The sequence below is a fragment of the Megachile rotundata genome, chromosome 15 (genome assembly GCF_050947335.1).
Source record: "Megachile rotundata isolate GNS110a chromosome 15, iyMegRotu1, whole genome shotgun sequence".
NCBI classification, from domain to species: domain Eukaryota; kingdom Metazoa; phylum Arthropoda; class Insecta; order Hymenoptera; family Megachilidae; genus Megachile; species Megachile rotundata.
This window is the reverse complement of record NC_134997.1, coordinates 13,640,141-13,659,639: the sequence shown is the minus strand read 5'-3', so window position 1 is coordinate 13,659,639 and position 19,499 is coordinate 13,640,141. Positions and strand designations below refer to the sequence as shown.

The following is a 19,499-nucleotide window of genomic DNA, read 5'->3' as shown; positions in this document are numbered from 1 at the left end:
CAGTCGTCGGATAGCGTTTACTTCTCGAGATACCAGAAACTTTCGAAAGAGGATGCATAATGGACTTTTATTTGAAATAAAATTAAGAATATCTTAAATATTCGGTATAATAGCGATAATAGCCCGATTATCGACCACAAAACCATTCTCCTTTTTAAGATCTAGACGATAATCCCAGCACCAATGATTGCCCCATAAATGGCCAATGTTATCGTCGTTTAAACGCCAACGCGAGTAGTAAAAAAGGTTCAGATAAAGCTCTACACGAATAGCACCCTCCGCTGGGGTACGAACGCGCATGACGAATAATTCAATCGTCTTGTTATGAGCACGATACAGAGTTTACTGCCAGGCCACAGATTAACGTCGGGATAAGAAAATTGAAGTTGATACGTGAACGGAAACGTGTCTGCCCAATTTTGATCGATACCACTGGCGAGTAGTAGAACAGACGGATAACAACAGCCTAAAGGCGATAAACGCGAACGCAACTTGTTGGAACGATAAACTCATTGTTCATGGCTGAACGAACCTTTGGTCGGAACTCAGACTATATGTCCGAATATAATCGGGTTGTACTACTTAGAACCTGCGACAAAATCCCCTGTTGTCAGATCTGGTCGTTGATGAATTAAATATGTCACGGTGGCAAATTCGCGCTTAGAAACTCGGTAGATTATTTCGTGAAATACTGCGTCTACATGTATTTTATATTCGTAATCTGACCAGAGTTGGAACGTTGACAAACTCTCTCCAGCAAAACTTTCTTACGAAAAAAGTAAACCGAAGTGGATTTCGAGTTTAAAAATGGCGTCGCCACTTTGGCCGAGTATAAATCGGGATATACTACTGAAAGTTCACACTGGATTTATTCGTAGCCGAAGTCCACTCGGAAGTTGGTACGCTGGTACATTCGAACGAGTATAAAAGTCTAAAAGTATAAAAATGATATACCCGATAGTTATTCTCCCATAAAAATGAACTAACAAATCGAGCGTAGCGTAAACTGCTTTCGAGTTTTGCGACGTGAAGGAAGAGCGGAGAAACTATTCGGTCGTGTCAAGCTGACCTTACGAAGGTCTGAAAATATTTTTACATCGCTAAAGTCACGACCTTAACGCGAGAAATATTGCGTCTGTGACGTAAAACATTTTAATGCGTGAACAAAAGAGGGTCACGCAATTGCTCCGACCGTCGCCACAGATGATTATCGTTTTTAATGGTTACGTTTTTTTTGCGTTAGGTCAGAACGTTTTCCATTTAAAACGCGAAAAAACGGAACGTACGATCAGATATAGACGCGAAGAAAGAGAGGAGCTTTAACTACGAGTTTGCCTCTCTGTCCTACCTGCCACGCGAAACTGTCACAAATATCGATAACGCGTTGTTTTTCGCTGCGAACGAACTTTGTCACCGTCATAAACAACCGTGCCTGGTTTATCAATCACGAATATCAATCGCGACGTTTACCATTTCAGTCTATTTCTGCCGTTGTGACAGCTGTAATGTCGCGACATTGATCGAACAGCTCTATCGATAACCCTTGCCCTCAAATATGTATGACTCTTGCACTACTAATTTTACAAAAACTTGTATGCAAATCCGTCGAACGGCCGCCACGCGTTTCATCCGTGCTTCCTTCAAAGTTACTTTCGATTGAATCTACGAAACCGGAAGCGGTGTTCAGGTAGACAGATGACGAAGGAGAAACAACGTTTGCCTAAGTTCTTCCCCGTGGTGACCCAGCGATTTTTTTCTGTTTCAGTGAAGGACAATGACAAATCGAACTCGAGGTCGACGAGTCAGAGGGCTAATCAAAGCTCTTCGCTGAGGAAAACAAGCGGGGTAAGACGGGAACCGAGGAAATAAATGTTCGTTGTATCGTAACGAGAGAACAATTTCATCCGTTTAATGGAACCTTGAACACCTGAGAGCATCTTCCATCTACGAAAAAGGCGAATCGATTGTTAGGGCGGTAACCTTCGCGTTCCATCACCTCAGAGGGAGCCCTTCTTTGTTTTCTCCCTCGTTCCGTTTCAATTAGAGCCGGATCTTTATGTGCCGTTTTAATTAACACGGATTAATTAACGTGGAATATTAGACAGAAATTGCTCGCATGAATAGAATTGTTTGCCAGCTGGTTCGACTCTGTAATCATCATCGGAAACGCATTTTCCAAAATGCTTCATCTGCGTGATTCGTTGCCGACGTTTCCTCTCAATTTTCGATCAATTTATTCTGCCGAGAGTAAACTTCCATTATTTATGGCCAGAACTGTTCGAACGCAATTGTAAACCTGCGAATCATGAAAGCTATTAATTTAAGGAAACTATTGTGTCGAATCATAGCATATTGAATCGTCGATTCCGATGCAAAAAGGAATAGTGTATCAATTTGAAGCTTCGATTTTATGTCCTTCGTTTTAATGGAGCTGCGACCCTTAGCCATAACTAAATCGAAGACAAAGTGCAAAACGATCCGTCAGGTGCAAACAATGCCACGGGGGCGTCGATCGATACTAATCCTCCCATTACACTGGCATCCGGATTCTAATGAGTTGCCAGGGAACGTGGTGAAAATGAGAAACGCGATTCCATCGTCATCAATTTTCGGCTGTGGCTCATCGCGCTCGAATTCCGTCGATTTTACGACCATTAAAATGAACGTCGGTGAATTGCGATCGCGATTCACTTCGAGAATCCGGAAAATAAACGTCGTGTCTTCTTCGCAATTCCAGTTCGGTATTACAAATCGTTATATTATACGATCGGGTAAAATCGCTGAGTTAAAAGTCTCTTTTATAATCGTACATAAATTCTTCGTTGAAAGTTTTACAAATTCTTCGCAATAAAACGTGACAAAAATTCCGCAGAGTTATCGATGTCGAAGTGGTCGCTTCTTCAGCGTGTCCACGGAAGACTCGAGCGTCGACTCCGAGATCAGCAGCAGCACCACGCTAACATCCGGTCGGAGTTCCGCTGGGGCTGCGGGACTCAAGACCAGCAAACAGCGATGGAGCGGTTTTTTTACCAACACGAAGGGTACCAAGTTGGATCTCCTGACTGCCCAACTTGACGAATACAATAAACACGGTGTACCAAAACTCACGGACATTCAACTGCCCTATGAACTTACCCTTAACGAAGATGGTTGGTACTTGAAAATCGTTGATAAAAATAAATCGAGTATGTTCAATAAATTATGTCGCTTTATGAAACTCTTAAATGTACATGTATTTATAACGCTAGTTTATCACCGGTAACGTTGTGCATTACGTTGTATAATAAGTAGAAAATATTTATACAGTCTCCGCTTCTGAATTGACTTTACATAGACACCGTCGAGGATAGTCCGTGATCCTGAAACGTTCCTGCCTGAAAAGAAACAGAAAGAAATATTAATGTTCTTTGTCTAAAAAATTTTTATTGCACATTTTGCAGCCTTGTATAACTTAGAGGATGACTGGCGAGTGATTGTACACAATTCAGACCAATTGTCAGAGAAACAACAGCAGCAACAGACCGCTTTGTGGGAGCTGGCTCAAACGGAAGTAGCTTATATCAAGACATTGAAAGTCGTAACAGACGTAAGTTTAACGAGTTCATCCGATAAAAGGTTGGTAGATAATTATTCTTAACGTTGCAGCTCTTCATGGCGTGTCTGTGTAGCCTGCAGACCTCGAATATCCTGAACGAGGTCGACAGGACCAAGCTGTTCAGCAATATACCCGAAATCTACGCCGCTAATCGCTATTTTTGGACAGAATATGTATTAGCAATGGTGAACACTTCGAGGACCACGGGACAGCCACTCGATCCTGGTCATCTTCTGCAAGGTTTCGAGACGTTCGAGCAAACGTTCGCACCGTACACGCGATATTGTGCCGAACAGAGCAGGTGCCAGCAGTATTGCAGAGACCGTTTGAACGATAATCAGTTGTTCACGGTCTATCTTGTGGTAAGAGTGAAATCGTAATTAATCATTGCAGTGAATGGCAGCTAACACGTTTTTACATTTGCCAGTGGTGCGAGACCCAGAAGGACTGCAATCGATTGAAACTTCTTGACATACTGGTGAAACCTATGCAGAGGTTGACCAAGTATTCGCTGCTCCTAAAGGCGGTTCACAAGAACACCGAGAACGAAGATCAGCGAACGGAGTTGACGCATATGGTAATTTACAACCAAATTATTAACCCTATCAAGCGTAATCATTTATTTATTGGTCGCAGATCAAATCTGTGGACGATTTCGTGGCATCGGTGAACGCCGCTTTGAGGAGGAACGAAGAGACAGCGCGACTAGCCGCTGCTGCCTCTCGCATCGAGAGCTATGACGTGGTGGAGTCCAGAGACGAAGAATTAGAGAAATTGATTAAAACACACAGCACGTTTGACATCACCACCGCACCGATTCCCGGTTGCCCGAAGGACACGTTGAGAGTGCTTCTTCGTGAAGGAGACTTGAAACTGAGAGACGCTGCTAGCAGTAAGGTAATGGTTCTTCACCTACGCGAGTGGAACGAAGTTGATTTTCATTGATAGAAATAACTCAGACGTTAATTCAGGACGAATTTCTGAAACGATGAATTTTCTAGATGGAAGTGCATGTGCTGTTGTTGACGGACATGCTATTGATCTGCAAGCCGTCGACCAAGAAAACCTCGTCTAGTGGGCTAAGTGGAACGGCCGGTGGCTGTTTGAAGATCATAAGACAACCATACGTGATCGATCGCATCCGGATATACGAGCTAAAAGAACCAACCAGCTTAGGATTGGTTTACTTGAACGAATATGGAGCAGCATCGGCTGCTCTGGTTCTCAGTGCCGGAGAATCAAAACTGGCCAAGGTACGCCTCGCTCATTCGATGTCTCAAACCCTGCATAAAACGCTGCCTTCCTATTTCAGTCTTGGATGGAATCCATAAGAAAGGCTCAACAACAATTCGCGTTAATGAAAGTACCACCGCTCGGAGGTACCGTAAGTTTGGGAACGGTCAGTCGGCAGCCCAGCACTTTCCTCGGAGACGTTGATTTTGAAGGCGAAGAGTGCGAGGGTATTCTGAAAACACCTCGGGGAAGCAGCAGAGCATCCAGAGTAAGCAGTCTTGCCCACAGTCACAGGTAAGTTATCTGATCTTCTAAGCAGAAGCTCCGAATAAGAAAAAGAGTAACAACGACATGATAAATTCACGAAACCTGATCAAAGTCGCGAAACTGTTTCCAGTGGAAGCATAGAAATGGAGGGTGTGTCCCCGGGTAGCAGTAACTTCTTACCCAGCTACAATCCGAGCAGGAACGTCAGCGTTGAAACTAGCGAACCACCGCGAGCCTCCAGTGTGTCGTCCGAGGAAGGAGGTGAGAGTTCCGGACACAATCACAGACCCTTGCAAATAAGGTAATTAAACGCGGACTGATCGAAGAGAATTCACTGAATACACAGTATGGAAAGAAAGTGCAATTTGACCAACAGTTGACCATTATTCTAGTCCTAACAAATTTGATAATAGACGATATCTGCTGAGTAAGTCACCGACGCCCAACACGCTGAGCGTTCAAGTGCCAGCCTACTCTAGTTTGGGCCAATCGCTGCCAAACTTGACCCTAGCCACCTCGCCACAAACATCGACCGTGTCTCCGACACCGCCAAACTCACTTCTTATCGTACCCCAAATAACAAAGAGCAAGGACACTTTGCTTTCACCAGGGCACCGAGGTAGCAATTACCCACGCGGGAATAATTATTTTTTCCTCTTTCTTCCACCCTTTTACCCCACTAGAGGCTTGTTCCAAACACTGGCAAACGTGGCACATGCATGCTTGAAGTTGTAGTACTCGAACAATACAAGATTAAATCAAAACTGACCCGATACCGAATCTGCTTTTGAAAATACTACTGAAAATTTATCCGAAACCGTTGCATGAATATAACATAAGTTACGATAATATTATTTGGAAAGATGAAAGTAAGCCATGTTAACCAAATTTATATTATCAGGTATCTCGTATCCACCACCGTCGCCTCCGAGAGGTGCTCTCCGAAGAGCATTCGCGATTCCGCAGTCGCGAAACCCACCTCTCGTTAAAACCAGACACATAAGCACCTCTATGACCCAAACGGTTCAGCCTGCGATGAACCTAGATACGGAAGCTATCGAGGAGAGACGAAGAAGGCTGGAACCTTCGCACAGGATGCCATCGACGAGCAGCATCGCGGAGGAAAAGGTTCACGGTTTGACTCGATCTAACACTTTCACCGTTTTAAGCCTTCGAAAGATCTGAACAAACTCTGGAATACCTGCACCCACCGAGTTCAAATTAATTTCAGCTTTCCTGCTTACAGTAGGAAAATCCTACTACTTGTTACGCCCGTTATTGAAGCGCTCTCTGCTGGTCTCTTGAATATTCAAATAGCACGAATCTCACTTACTGCCTAGAGGCTCGTTAATGACGAAATAGAGCCAGCTGAAAATCAATATCTACAAGACCTACGATATATTTCTTCTCTTTCCTCGTTCTTTATAAATCAAGAATTTATGCGAAATTTCTGCACAGTCGTAATTCGACGATCTTCTTGTATTAACTCGATGCTGTTTTTTCAGAAATGACAAGAACTGGGATACAAGAGTAACCTACCAAGAAGGTAAATTGCTAACGGACCATCTGCTAATTTGATGAGGGTGTACGTGATACGTCGTGCTTAGAAACAAGATGTTGCTTTCTGCTGTCTGTATGCAAGTGCTGCACACACTTTCATGCAGAATCAGAAAATGGGTTCAAACGATCGGGAATGAATTCAATTTTGAATTAGACGAACGTTTCGTACTCCCTTGTGCCTACGATATGAATCGAGCAATTTTACAATCGGTGAGTAAACTAACCACTCTATTCAATCTGTTGCTGATTCACGCAAAACGAATGAATACGTAATTTGTTTCAGATTGGGGCCATTCGAAATCAACGCGAAGTTTGTACCACGACCGTATCATTGTAACTTATTTGATTCTAGCCGTGTAACTTCTTAGGTCTCATTTTGTAAATTAATCAAAAGGTGGATTGGGTTGAGAGCGACCCCACGTTTCACGATGTTACCCTAGTTCATTTAGAATTTTAAGCGACGAACAGGACAGAATAATAAAAAAGGCCTACTTAGAGTAATTAATCTTACGAGACTATTTATCGTGATTTTAAGTTTAGACGACTTATTAATGCTAGCTGAATTTAAGACGCCTCTAGTGAATAATTTTAACACTTAACAAGAGTTCAAGTTCACGATTTAACGAATATTCAAAGTTAAAAAACCAACGCGAACAAGTTTAGAGGATACACGAGCGTAGAGAATAAAAAAATTACACTTTACGTAGTTGATACGATTGCGCTAATTCCTCGTACAACAGGCTTCGGTATATAAAAAGGAAAGAAGACTCGGAAGAATATGGGATGCATTGGAAAGCGAGCGAGAGAACAAGAGGACAGAGAGACACGTTTACTTTAAGTACAAATTCGATTTCGCAATATTTTGTTCAAGAGACTGAACTAAAAAGGAATCGGGGCTGTCGACGAACGTCACCCTAACTAGAGACAACAATACGTAGAGAGGAAACAAGAGCAATGATTTTATACGAGCTCCTTATGTAAGGTTTCTTTCGATCCCTTCAAATTTGCGCAGCTTGCATTAAGCTTAAAGGAAAAAAGGTGTTAAATTATTATATGAAGAGTAATCGATTGTGCGTGTATGTACGATCGCTCGCGATCAAAGTCAAAATATAGTACATAATTTATTAATCGATTGTCTTGTTCAATACTTAACCGGATACCTCGTTCCTGAACAATGAACGTCGAGTTGAACATTTCTTAAGATATTTACAGAATTTTATTAAACATTTCATAATACAATTTGAAAATTTCATACTAGTTTCAGAGTGCGAAATAAATTAAACAATTTAAAGACTCCCATATAAACTCTCTCTATTACTCGGTAACAATTTAAAAATCAATATAAAACAAATATTCAAAAGAAAATTAACAGTTATTTACATGCGCGTACGGTGTTTTAGATTTTTTAAACGCTTGTCTACTATGTAACCATAGCCTAGGAGGTAAAACATGTTAAAAGTTGTCAGAATGCTACATTGCAAACTTACTTGCACACTCGCAGGTCGACGGTGCGAGGCAGGAATCCGTCAGCAATCGTTTGTCATATCTTGACACGTTCGTGCCTCGCTACGTTCATCTGCCAATGCTTCCAAAATTTCCAACAAAAGTTCTCGACTTAATTGTTTCAGTCTAGGAAGCCTTGCAACCTGTAATCAAATAAAATTGTGTTCGCGACAAAAGAAACGCTCATATTTCTATAATATAAAAGAAACTGTACCTTCGTAAAATGGTGTACGATAAGATTCAAGGCATACTTCTTCATGTCAGCAGCTTGCATTCTATCTGCAGCTTCTAAGATTTGTATCACGTTTTCGAATGTTACGTTCATTTCAAGATTTTGCTTACAAAATGCTTGCAATCGATTGTTCGTGAAACCATAAAACCCTGGCGCGGTGAACAAATATAAAGAGTCTTCGGGAGGCATCGAAACGTCTGCGTAATAAATGTACCTTAACAAAGAATCGAACGACTCAGAAGATGGAATCATTTCTCCGATTTGTATCTGTAAGAAACGCACTTTTTATTACGATATATTTAATTACTTAATACGAAGAAGTATATAGCAATGATGTACTCACATTGACTATATTATTTTCTGGCATGAACGAACGGAACATCCCTTCGAAATAACTACAGCGTGCTGCAAGGATCGCTTTGTGAGCTGGAATTGGTACGCCATCTAACATTAAGGTTATATCACAGAATTGCCGACCTACTCTTTTCAAAAATGCCTCCATATCTTGTTCCAATGTTGTCCCTAAAATAAAACTCAAACTGAAATAAACGTTTGATCTAGTGTTAACATTTTATAATTTTCTTTTTATTCGCACCTGTGCTAAGGTCACATTTTCTAGGAAAAGCTTCGCTAAAAGGCGTCTGTCTTTTTCTAACAATTTCAACCATCAAAGGTTGATCCAGTGTCTCAAATTCTTTGCTCATGACAATTTGATGGTAATTACCCTCTTTGACCACAAAACTTAAACAAAACTCTTTTATGAAATACAGTTTCAAATGAGCAGCATTGTGTAATGCTTCTAATACGTTGGCATGACTAATGGTTGCTTTCAAATATTGAACACATAGCTGTTCCAATTGCTTCATATTGAATTGTAGAGCTAAGCGATACACATCCATCATAAGAAGCACGATTCGATTACTCAATGGATCTTCGACGCTTTTGCTCGAACCATCCGTGCTTCTTTTCGTTGGATCGATTCGATCAGTGTATATGTAATTCAATACCATTTCGAAAGCTTCCGGTACAGCGTCTGTTAGCCTTACCTATAATAGCATAATATCAACTGAAGATATTCGTTGTTAATCGTCACAATTCATTTACCTCTAATAACGGCAAATCTTTGATTGGTACATCTACAGTACCAAACACTTCCTCCAAATGTTTATCTCGCTTCTCCCGCTCTTGCCTGATAAGAGCTCTAAGGAACTGAGAACGTGCTGCTACCATTACTATATGGGCTGGTATTTTTGTTTCCGAATCACCTACCACAAATTCGACGTCGCAAAAAAGGCGACTGTTTAATAACCTTCCGAAATCATCATGCAAAGTGCACTTTGGGTAGGATGAAAATTGAAATCGATATGTTTCTCCAGATCGAACATTATTATCGACTGTTCCGCCAAAAATGAACATTGCCTCTCCAATTACGGCTGCCGCATGGAACAATCGACCAGATGGAACCTAGAAACAGGAGAGCAAATTAAGAACTGACGGCTCGGATTTTATTACTTTTATATCTATACCTGACTGTCAGCTGATGGTAAAATGATATTCCACGTTTGGGTATCAAGATCATAGCAGTGCAGATCATTAGTCAAGGTAGAATCAGCAGCACCGCCAAATACATAAAGATGCCTATCAAAACTGACCATGGTGTGACCGTATCGACGCGCTGGTGGTGGCGGTGCACCGCGGAGAATATGTTCGGTTGAAATTCGCGTCCACCTAATGATTTATATTTTAAGAAACATGGTACTACTTCAAATTGTAAATGATGGATTTACCGTTTCTCTCGAAAATGAAACTGAAAGAGACTATTGGTGATCTTTGCTCCACTCTGACCGCTAAATACAAACATCGATTCACGTGCTACGGCAACGGGAAAATTGCAACATGTTGGTGGACAGTCACCAGACTGTGCAACTTCCTCCCATACCCTGGGTTCTCCAGGCTAAAAAGTTTAGAAATAAATTAATATATTCATATGTACTTCATACTCTGAATATTGTGGGCCAACTTACTAATAATGATATTGTCCACATATCATTTAGTCTAGCATTACCATCATACCCTGCAAATATCCATAACTTATTGTCATACACAGCAGCTCCATGTGCAGATCTAGCAACTGGAGTTCTACAAAGAAATGTATCATTAATATTACATATAAGTTCCTGGTTTGTAGAAAATCAAAAGTGATATTAAGTTAATAAAATCAAGTCAAACATACTTCCCGATAAATTTCCATTCTGTCCACTGGGCAGTATGAAATCGATATTCAAATAAATCATTCTTATTGGTGAGATTTGAATTGGAATGTATGTCACCAGTATAACCACCAAATACAAACATAGAAGAATCATGCACAACTGCTGAATGATGATAGCGTGGAGCAGGAGCTGCTCCTGTTGCAAATGCACGTCCCCAGGACTTTTCTTTCACATCAAATCGTAACAAATCATTCAACATTCTTTTACCATTATCACCACCAAAAACATATATCGCATCTTTGTATGCTACAATAGTGTGTTTGCTACGCCTGTGTATAATACAATATAGTGAACTTTGGAGTAATGCATTTACAAAGCTTTTTCTAATTATCATACATGATGCAAGGAAATAAAGAATAAAATAACATGTTTCATAAATTATTGCTTAGATTTGAAGTAATTAAAAAATTTTCTAAATTTTTTACTAACATTTATTTACAGTTCTTGATTAACAATCATAAATAAAGTATCTTTAAGAAGTTATAGAACAAATGAAGAAACTGGTAAATGCTGCATACAATTGATACACTGATGCACAATTATTGGAATTAAAATATGCTGTAACAAAATAATTGATTGCACCAATAACAACGTAAAAAATGAGAAGAAGATCAAATTAATCTGTCATAATTGAAAATAGTATTCCAAACGATAAAACGATTTAAAACGAATTACCTGTCGCCAACAAATTCGTCGCATTCTGGCAGACGCTGCCAACGATGAACCGTTTCAAAAGGTCCGAAATCAAGAGTCAAACACTCTGCAGTTGCAACATTATCCATTTTTGCTTATTCCAAAGAAATGCAGTTACTTTAGAAGATTCATGCTTAACCTATATTTTACTGACCGAATCAGTTCTCATTTTTTTTCAATTCAAAACCTTCATTATACAGAAATAAATCTGTAAACGTTTCTGAACGTAGATATCAACGATACCTTATTAAAATATCAAAGAAATTCTGCTTATATGTTTCGAAAGTTAGACAAGCTTCTGTCTATTGAACTGTCAAAACCGTATGGTTATATCGATCGGATGGAGTACAGTCGAGGTTACAATAGGATACAGTAAGTTCATACAATTATTTATTTTACATAATTTACACTATTAACATATAAAGTTATGTTAACAATAACATTTTCTTAAATTGTATTCGAATAAAACATGCGTACAATAAGTTCATTTTAAACTATACATATCACAAGATAGTTGGTTCTATTCCCAACTTTTATCTTATCAGTGGTACCAAGTTGACGAACGAAGAACTGTTGGTATTTTGGACAGTGTATTTTATTGTGTACCGTTACAAATTCACGCGAATGCAAATACTTTCGTAAATGTGCTTCATGAGTCTGATAATTAGTGTGCATACTGTTTAAACGATGTAAAGTATATGTATATCATGCGGCTAAGTAATAACCCGTAAGCAACGTGCTAACGCGCGGAATCGGCACTGAGAAAGTCGCTTACTAATTTCAGTCTTTCTCTAAACAAAATAATTGATGAGAAGAATGGCTCGAAATGTATTTCAAAACGGTAAAAAAATGTTTTGGATCGGTTGCGCGTGTATTGGTTCTTACATCGCATATCGATATTGGAAAAAACGAGAGCTTCTGACAATAGATGAAGGTTTCGAAGATGTGTCAAAGGTTAGCATTTCGATTCTATCTGAAACGGCTTTCGATTATTTGCGAGAATGAATTATAAATGGTTTAGTTTCGTTCGTATCCCCGTATTGAACATAAATTCTGGTAGCAGTTATTATTACTTTTGTAGGCTGATGATAGTCGCGAAAAAAGGATACTTCTATTGGGTTTAGATGGAGCTGGAAAAACTTCGATTATAAATCAACTATGTGTCGCAAACGGTGATGAGAATTCTTACACTGTTCCTCCAAAGCCAACAGAAGGTTCCTCTGTATATAGAATAAAAAATGGATTGTATTCTTATAATGTATGGGACAGTATGTACATTTTAATATTTCTTGTTACACACTTCTTACAACGTGTACTCTGATGTTGTTAAATGTAATTTTATCATTAGTTGGAGGTGCAGATGCTACTAGAAAACATTGGACTGCCTTTTTACAAGACACAGACCTTTTGTTGTTTGTAGTAGATGCATCGGATGTAAACAAATTATCTTTGGCTGCTATTACTTTGAAGCAATTGTTAGGTGATGCAAGATTGGAAACTGTACCAATTTTAATAATTGCTAACAAACAGGTAAATGTAATCGAACAAAGTTATTATGCCATATTTCATACAATACCTAATATATTTATATATGAAATCAGGATTGTCCTAATGCACTGAAACTAGACGAAGTTAAAAAAGCTTTAGATTTATTAAGTATCTCCCCTCATAAACACAAAGTAGAAATAATTGGATGTCAAACAAGGCCTCTTCCTGAAATGCCAGCAGAAACAACTGAATATACTTGGCACCATGCATCCATGGATACTGTTAGAAAAAAGATATTCTCTATGGCTACGTAATTTTGTAATTATTTGTTTTGTTTGAAACAGTATGTATAAGCGAAAAAAGAAAAATAAGAAAATGAAAAAGAAATGCGAGGAGACAGTATGAATATTCAACATACTGTGCATACTTTCTTCATGAATTGAATTGAGGTGATTAAAAACAATTTGTTCAAATTGAACCTTTTTAAACAAAAGAATTAATGCTTTAAAAAATACATATAAAAACGTACAATTTTTAAGTATTTCTCACTACATTTGCAATTGTTTAATTTCACTCTACTTTTTATACTAATTTCTGCAAAATACATATTTATTTAATAAATTATTTATTTGCTTTATAAGAACACAGTAAATATTTCTCATAATAATGCACAAAGTACATTACATTAATTTTTGTAATTGATATACAAATGAATAAAGATTCAGAAATTGCATCAATTAGCACAAATTTATTTTAACGGTTAATGTTACATGAATGATAAAAAAGTATTATCTATATGTTTTTCTTAATTTCTTGTACTTACCTAAACAATGATATTAGTTTATTTATTTTATATTTTAAATACTTTATATACAAATTTCAAAAATATATTCTTATTACATTCAACGGTAAACTAGTTGTTATTGTTTATCTTTGATTGAAGATATGCATTATATTGCTCAGGGATACCCTTAAACACTTTTATTTTAGCCCGTATTTGTTTCCACGTTAATTGATCATAATTCTTTTTATCTTGTGCCATTGCCTATGTAATTAATTTAATGATAAGAAATATTTTTGTCAATGTAAAATAAATTACTATTAAAACAAAATACTACCTTATAATCTTCCTCATACTTATCCATTAAGTAGGTAAGAAGCTGTACTTGATTATTTGGTAACCTGAACACTCTTTTCCTTGGAGCTTTTGCCTCTGCTTCAAGTGCTTCTGCTACATGCACTTTTACTGGTGTCATTTCAACATCTTCATTTGTTGGTACATTCTCTATGTTATCAACAGTAAACTTTTCAACAAGTTGTTTTTTGTTACTAGCAATTTCTAATAATTCATTTGGGTCATATGCCAGTCCCATTTGGTTCAAATTAGTCCGCGTAGATTTAGTCACTTCCCATGAGTCTTTCAACTCTTTGCTACAAATGATTTCATTTTTATTCGCTGATACAAGTCGCTAATATAAAATTTTTGGTTATAATAATTACCATTTTATTGTCGGTAATTTTCTCAACTTATTTCGTAACCGTTTACGATTCACATTCATACGAAACTTCTTTCTACGTTTCACTTTCCTAATTTTCGTCATTGCGGCGGTTCCAGATTACCACGTGTTTTAATAAAAACAGTCTACAAACTTTCTTCAAACACTTTCGTATAACGTCAAAGCATTCTGCAGGTTATGCACCCAATATTTTATCCCTATATCTAAATGAACTCCTAGGGTTATATTATTTTTAACACACCATTATAGTGGTACAACTGCTAGCCTGTTCATTCAATTCAAATTCGCTTTGTAAGTATGCATTTTTGATTTGATACAATTTAGAATTTAATATTTTTCATTTGCTAATGTAATGAATACTAGAGTTCGTTCTACGCAAAAATTTAACAGTATGACTTTGAATGTATTGCAGTAACCGGAAGTTCGACGAATGAATTTGTCGTAAATAATTTCAATTACAATGTTTAAAGATCGATAAACGTTCGAACATGTCAGACCTAAATTATTCAATGAAAGTGAACGGACCACGAAATCGTACTGAATTTCCTACGAATCAAGTGTCAATCATGCATTGTATGCAAATTATCCTGGTGACCTTAAAATGGTAGTTCCTTACAATTAGTACATGCTCGAAAGTCTTTTCATAAAACATAATGAAGTTCAAGCACGTCAGCGAAGGCATTATACTCGCCACTGTGTCCGTTTGTTTCTATTGTTGTGTGCAACCTTTTGTTGTTACTATTTCACGAATCGCCTCAATATTTCTTATTCTTTCTTTTCAGAAATAGAATATAACAATTCATTCACGGAGTCAACAATTCAACGAGGAGTTATTCACGAATAACTTATACTAACATACTGCCATCTCTTTTATCGGAAGTAAGGGTAAAGAACAACAACCTTATTATCAATGTAAAAATTAAGATATATTTTTCAATACTTCAGGGTGGAAAATATTTTCTATTGCGGTGCATGTCGAAAATAAATCGGTGCGTATAATATAAATACAGTTCAACGTCGTGTATACTTATACGCAACATCTATATATCTACACTCACACGTACGCATCGTTTATACATGTACAAGTTGATTGTTTTATCTACACATTCTCGATCCAGTTCATTCTGTTAACCCTTTCATGCCCCAGGTAACATTATTTATATTCCCAGCGAAGTTCATCTTTGAACCACGTCAAAATTGAACTCCGTTAAAAAATTAAATCACGTAGAACCGGCCAAACTTTCAGAACCTGACTCGAGGAGCGCAAAGGTTTCGAAAAGCGAACGAGGGCAGATTGGAAAAACAGAAAGGGTAAACACTGTCCGGCGTAACACAAGTTTACCAGGAGTAGCTGGTGCCAAGACCGTTGAAGAAGGTGTGCGCAACAGGGGCAACAAGCTGAGCCTGAGGAGCGTACTCGTGAGAGAGCTTGGTAAGCTGTAGAGGAGCAGCATAGGTCTTGGTCAGAAGTGGAGCTGGTGCGATGGACGCGGCGTATCCGTGAGCAGCGTATCCGTGAGCGGCGTATCCGTGAGCGGGAGCAAGGTAGGCACTCTTTGCGACAACTGGAGCATGGGCAGCGTACTCGTAGGTCTTGGTCAGGAGCGGAGCCGATTCCACGTACGATTTAGCGAGGAGAGGAGTGGCGTACGATTTGGCTACGAGAGAAGGAGCGTAGGTCTTGGTCAGAAGAGGTGCGGCGACGGCAGCCTTGGCAAAGATCGGAGCTGGTGCGGCGTAGGTTTTAGCCAGAAGAGGAGAGCTGTAGCTGTATGGAGCGGCGTAACTCTTGGCCAGAAGAGGGGCACCGTAGCTGTACGGGGCAGCGTACGTCTTGGCGATCAAGGGGGCAGCTGGGGCGGCTGCGTATGCCGGGGCTGCGTATGCTGGGGCTGCGTATGCGGCTTTCACAACTGGAGTGTGCGGGATTTCGTAGTGGTACAGGCCATCGTTGCTGACGCTGTGGCTGCTAACTCGTACAAATGAATGAGCCGAGTCGTCGGATTTCGTGTAAGAGGAAACTACGTTTTGACCAGCGTAGCCCTTCTGCGTAGACTCTTGACTAAAGCCGACACTGCTGTGATCGCCGGATGATGCGGAGATGTCGTAGGCTGCTGGCCCACCGGCGCTGGCTACTGCCACAAAGGCTGCGAGTACTAAAAACTGCAAGAAAGTCGATTAATTAATTTAGGCAATTTTTAGTTTGTTGAAACTTACTTTGGAATCTCAAGAAAAATTAATGCGGATAGAAGTAGTAGAGTCTATACTTTACTTATTAACGTATTAAACTCTTGAGGACTTTTACGAGAAACTTTCAATGTTTCGTAGAAAGTCACGTTATGAGACTTTGCTACTTTTTGCGGGATGCTAAGGGCGTACTCGTTCAAGATGCTTACCTTGAATGCCATTTTGCTTTTACGAGAAAGAGTGGCTCGGTTCTGACAAACTCGTGTCCTGGCCCAGTATTTATATGCACGTAAGATTGCAGGGGGATCAATTGTATTTTGGGTGCCGCTGATCCCAAATGGGATTGGGCATGGCCGATCAGGGGAGAGGGAAACTGTACCGCGAAACTTTTTGTAAGAAATCATTAAGAAAGGAGGATAGAAAGTGGTGGAAACGGATAGTCGAATAAAAGAGGGCATGGACAAGTTTTGGGCGTGGTTTCGACACAATTAAGATCGCCAATTGATAATCATTGGTTTCTTCTTATGCACTGACATCATATTTCAGTCGATGTCGATGTCTATTATATTTTAATACGGATTAAAGATATTTATAATATTATTTAATAAACTAATTGATTGTTTTTTAATTTTATGTATATGGAAGTTCCCATTAAATAAATTCTTGTATATTTTAACAAGGAAGGATGTAAAAGTACTTATATTTAATGAGTGTAAAAGTACTTATATTTAATAAATGTTATTAGCTAATTCTAATCATGAATAATGATATTTTTCATGAGATGCTTATGCGTTTGAAGGGTTCGTTGCACGTGACATGATCCAAATTTTATCCTTCAAAACTCACATATCCTGTATTACATAAGATAATACTACTACATCATATGAAATATTTAATAACTTTTTTTCTTATACCGTGTCCTTCCCTTCGTTTATGTAACATGATACATATACCAATGCCGGGGCGTGATATTGTAAAACTTGTCAAGGACACACTTTCTCCAAATTGTGGCACTGACATATAAAGCGATACAGGTTCAGCACCAGTTTCCACGTAACTTTTGCACATGTGTATGTGATCTCGTTATAATACTAGATAAAGCTTGTTGAGATGTCGGCCGGAGGCAGTACGAAAATTAATAGGCGCGCCAGTGTCATTCGATTTGCAATGACGCAACTTATAATTTCTGTATATGATTCAATTTTAACGACAAGTCATAAAAAGAGAACCATTTATAGACCATTTTATTATTTTGATCAACAAAATACAGGATCTTGAGGATGTCCTATTGATTCCTCCCCTTTCCCTTAAACATCTTTTTATGTGTTTCATCTGCCTTGTCAGTGTTTCGATTGTCTGCAATCGAGTTACTTTGCAAACTAGATCGTTCTTTATACTTGATCATCCATTCACTGATGCGTTTCTTCGTCGCATTGTCGTGGCCCACATGTTGCAGCGAGAAATCAGAAAAGGTATTATCGATCTTGAATCGTTCCGGATCGCATGAACGATCGAAATTTAAATCGTGAAGTGTTAGCAACCTGATCCAGCGCAGTTCGGCTTCCTTCATTGATATTTCTCTCTTCCTTCTCTCATTCGATTTATCAATCGAGTCTATCGACAAAGTTTCCAGCTGTCCTTGCTCTTTGGATGTTGATGGCTTTTCCTTTCCTCCACGATGGAAAACCTTGCGCTCAGCAGTTGCGTCCTTCTTTGGATGCACCGAAGTCTGCATCACCGATTTATCTGTTTCGAAATTGTGGCCTTCATGGCCGGCATTGGGATTAAGGGCTTCTGTGAAATGCTTTCAGGTACGATCTTTACCAGTTAAGCCTGTTTCACCAATCTTCTTTCTCTCATCCTGACTGAACGGCTTTACGTTGACCAACGTCATGGTATCAGAACTTGCGTCACAAGTTGCTGGGCGGTGATTTTTCATGGATTTGTATCGAATGTAAAGTTCTTTCAATATCATGGTGTTACGAGGGGACAAGGAATTGCTTTCGATCAATCGTTTCGTCATTTCAAGATATTCCGCCATTGGGGACAAATCTTTTGAAAGTTTCTCATTAGGCCAATCGATAGATATTACGACAAAAATAGATTTACCTGTTGAGACATTAGAAGTGAAACCTTGATCTGCGTTTGCATTATCGATCATCAAATTTTGAACATTTTCGGTCATTAATTCGTAAGATTGTGTAGGCAATGCATTTTCGCTTCCCCAAGCATCTGGTATCGGTGGTTTTTCTTGCATTATTTTATTGGGAAAGGAAAATGATATAAGTCATTATATTAGGTTATACATTAATATTTATTACGATTAAATGGCGCATCGTAGCAATACATCATTTGTTCCTTGTCGTTGTATATTATAAACTAACATTTATATAATAATTTTTACTTATCGAATGTGTCACTTAATCATAAATAATTGATTTATTCTTGATAAATAGAAAAAAAAGAGAGTAAAAGTCAAAAACAGAAAAACTCGACGAGGATGGGATTCGAACCCACGCGTGCAGAGCACATTGGATTAGCAGTCCAACGCCTTAACCACTCGGCCACCTCGTCCGATGGACAGTTAAGCTTTAAATGTTCTTAATACTGTCAAAGTATTTTATTTTGCATTAATTTCCTTTCACTTTCTGTTATCTCATAAACAATTATACTGTATATAACAGACTTCAGTACATGCTAGAATGTATTGTCTCATCTGCCACGCATAGCATATGCGTTTTAATGGTCAATGTGCATAAGCATATTATGTAATACAAGTACGTAATACACGCACATTCTACGTATATAAGTTATATTATCAATAAAATTTATGTCGTCATATTTTGTCTATAACACTTCTGGGTTTAAATTTAAAAATGAAGAATGCAATATATTTGATAAGATTTACTTTATCGCTGCTCCTTCACGTAATAATATCATATATATTTACT

General features: G+C 38.6%; 5 protein-coding genes, 1 long non-coding RNA gene and 1 other non-coding gene across 24 annotated transcripts in view; 3 read left to right on the top strand and 4 right to left on the bottom strand.

Annotated features, from left to right (window-relative positions):
- LOC100880938 (pleckstrin homology domain-containing family G member 5) overlaps positions 1-7,783 on the top strand; it is a 51,136-nt gene extending 43,353 nt beyond the window's left edge. For 5 of the 12 annotated variants that reach the window (XM_076540583.1, XM_076540581.1, XM_076540580.1 and 2 more), the window contains exons 10-22: positions 1,766-1,845; positions 2,873-3,149; positions 3,441-3,586; positions 3,646-3,957; positions 4,023-4,172; positions 4,232-4,492; positions 4,597-4,848; positions 4,908-5,122; positions 5,208-5,396; positions 5,488-5,717; positions 5,997-6,223; positions 6,601-6,865; positions 6,939-7,783. In XM_076540583.1, the coding sequence (XP_076396698.1) occupies positions 1,766-1,845; positions 2,873-3,149; positions 3,441-3,586; positions 3,646-3,957; positions 4,023-4,172; positions 4,232-4,492; positions 4,597-4,848; positions 4,908-5,122; positions 5,208-5,396; positions 5,488-5,717; positions 5,997-6,223; positions 6,601-6,606 (2,345 nt within the window). In that variant the 3' untranslated portion in view covers positions 6,607-6,865; positions 6,939-7,783. Of the gene's footprint in view, positions 1-1,765; positions 1,846-2,872; positions 3,150-3,440; positions 3,587-3,645; positions 3,958-4,022; positions 4,173-4,231; positions 4,493-4,596; positions 4,849-4,907; positions 5,123-5,207; positions 5,397-5,487; positions 5,718-5,996; positions 6,224-6,600; positions 6,866-6,938 lie in introns of those variants that run through there. The other 7 variants (XM_076540587.1, XM_076540588.1, XM_076540586.1 and 4 more) reach the window with 7 other exon arrangements.
- On the bottom strand, positions 3,191-11,766 carry Lztr1 (Leucine zipper like transcription regulator 1). 3 transcript variants are annotated; one of them, XM_012285815.2, is made up of 12 exons: positions 11,339-11,738; positions 11,093-11,221; positions 10,624-10,932; positions 10,415-10,529; positions 10,178-10,344; positions 9,917-10,118; positions 9,495-9,854; positions 8,986-9,436; positions 8,734-8,912; positions 8,373-8,657; positions 8,143-8,301; positions 3,191-3,374 (listed from the first exon to the last, which is right to left on the bottom strand). In XM_012285815.2, coding segments are annotated over exons 2-11 (2,190 nt in total). In that variant the 5' UTR covers positions 11,095-11,221; positions 11,339-11,738; the 3' UTR covers positions 3,191-3,374; positions 8,143-8,181. The 3 variants fall into 3 exon arrangements, with proteins under 3 accessions (XP_012141205.1, XP_012141204.1, XP_012141206.1); XM_012285814.2 differs by lacking the exon at positions 11,093-11,221 and having other exon boundaries at positions 11,339-11,739; XM_012285816.2 differs by lacking the exons at positions 3,191-3,374; positions 8,143-8,301; positions 11,093-11,221 and having other exon boundaries at positions 8,498-8,671; positions 11,339-11,766.
- LOC143265919 (uncharacterized) lies at positions 11,616-15,447 on the top strand. Of its 2 annotated transcripts, none has more exons than XR_013040709.1 (3): positions 11,616-11,728; positions 15,144-15,240; positions 15,307-15,447. It is a non-coding gene; the product is annotated as an uncharacterized LOC143265919 (long non-coding RNA). The 2 variants fall into 2 exon arrangements; XR_013040708.1 differs by lacking the exon at positions 11,616-11,728 and adding an exon at positions 14,659-15,058.
- On the top strand, positions 11,953-13,581 carry LOC100881053 (uncharacterized). Its single transcript, XM_003703578.3, has 4 exons — positions 11,953-12,310; positions 12,438-12,624; positions 12,705-12,886; positions 12,958-13,581. Exons 1-4 carry the CDS (start codon positions 12,164-12,166, stop codon positions 13,156-13,158), a joined length of 717 nt encoding a protein of 238 aa, XP_003703626.2. The 5' UTR covers positions 11,953-12,163; the 3' UTR covers positions 13,159-13,581.
- On the bottom strand, positions 13,573-14,542 carry LOC100881164 (nucleolar protein 16). Its single transcript, XM_003703579.3, has 3 exons — positions 14,345-14,542; positions 13,963-14,275; positions 13,573-13,889 (listed from the first exon to the last, which is right to left on the bottom strand). The coding sequence occupies exons 1-3, from the start codon at positions 14,443-14,445 to the stop codon at positions 13,758-13,760; spliced, it is 546 nt and encodes a 181-aa protein (XP_003703627.2). The 5' UTR covers positions 14,446-14,542; the 3' UTR covers positions 13,573-13,757.
- On the bottom strand, positions 15,270-19,494 carry LOC100881276 (uncharacterized). Of its 4 annotated transcripts, none has more exons than XM_076540594.1 (4): positions 18,658-19,494; positions 18,373-18,600; positions 16,758-18,312; positions 15,270-16,524 (listed from the first exon to the last, which is right to left on the bottom strand). In XM_076540594.1, exons 3-4 carry the CDS (start codon positions 17,004-17,006, stop codon positions 15,700-15,702), a joined length of 1,074 nt encoding a protein of 357 aa, XP_076396709.1. In that variant the 5' UTR covers positions 17,007-18,312; positions 18,373-18,600; positions 18,658-19,494; the 3' UTR covers positions 15,270-15,699. The 4 variants fall into 4 exon arrangements, with proteins under 4 accessions (XP_076396709.1, XP_076396710.1, XP_076396708.1 ...); XM_076540595.1 differs by having other exon boundaries at positions 16,758-18,294; XM_076540593.1 differs by having other exon boundaries at positions 16,758-18,600.
- Positions 19,041-19,122, bottom strand: TRNAS-GCU (transfer RNA serine (anticodon GCU)). Its single transcript has one exon. It is a non-coding gene; the product is annotated as a tRNA-Ser (tRNA).
- Positions 19,495-19,499: the final 5 nt, after the last annotated feature.

What these genes read in the sequence shown, in the direction of transcription:
- LOC100881164 (XM_003703579.3), bottom strand. Translation starts at nt 14,445, where the DNA reads ATGACGAAAATTAGGAAAGTGAAACGTAGAAAGAAGTTTCGTATGAAT. An exon ending in AAATTACCGACAATAAAATG is followed by an intron (nt 14,276 to 14,344) that starts GTAATTATTATA and finishes AATCATTTGTAG; the next exon opens with CAAAGAGTTGAAAGACTCAT. An exon ending in AGTATGAGGAAGATTATAAG is followed by an intron (nt 13,890 to 13,962) that starts GTAGTATTTTGT and finishes TTAATTACATAG; the next exon opens with GCAATGGCACAAGATAAAAA.
- LOC100881276 (XM_076540593.1), bottom strand. Translation starts at nt 17,006, where the DNA reads ATGCCCTCTTTTATTCGACTATCCGTTTCCACCACTTTCTATCCTCCT. An exon ending in AAAGCAAAATGGCATTCAAG is followed by an intron (nt 16,525 to 16,757) that starts GTAAGCATCTTG and finishes ACTTTCTTGCAG; the next exon opens with TTTTTAGTACTCGCAGCCTT.
- Lztr1 (XM_012285814.2), bottom strand. Translation starts at nt 11,445, where the DNA reads ATGGATAATGTTGCAACTGCAGAGTGTTTGACTCTTGATTTCGGACCT. An exon ending in GACGAATTTGTTGGCGACAG is followed by an intron (nt 10,933 to 11,338) that starts GTAATTCGTTTT and finishes TATTATACACAG; the next exon opens with GCGTAGCAAACACACTATTG. An exon ending in TACCATCAGCTGACAGTCAG is followed by an intron (nt 9,855 to 9,916) that starts GTATAGATATAA and finishes TCCTGTTTCTAG; the next exon opens with GTTCCATCTGGTCGATTGTT.
- LOC100881053 (XM_003703578.3), top strand. Translation starts at nt 12,164, where the DNA reads ATGAGAAGAATGGCTCGAAATGTATTTCAAAACGGTAAAAAAATGTTT. An exon ending in GTTTCGAAGATGTGTCAAAG is followed by an intron (nt 12,311 to 12,437) that starts GTTAGCATTTCG and finishes TTACTTTTGTAG; the next exon opens with GCTGATGATAGTCGCGAAAA. An exon ending in TTCTTATAATGTATGGGACA is followed by an intron (nt 12,625 to 12,704) that starts GTATGTACATTT and finishes TTTTATCATTAG; the next exon opens with TTGGAGGTGCAGATGCTACT.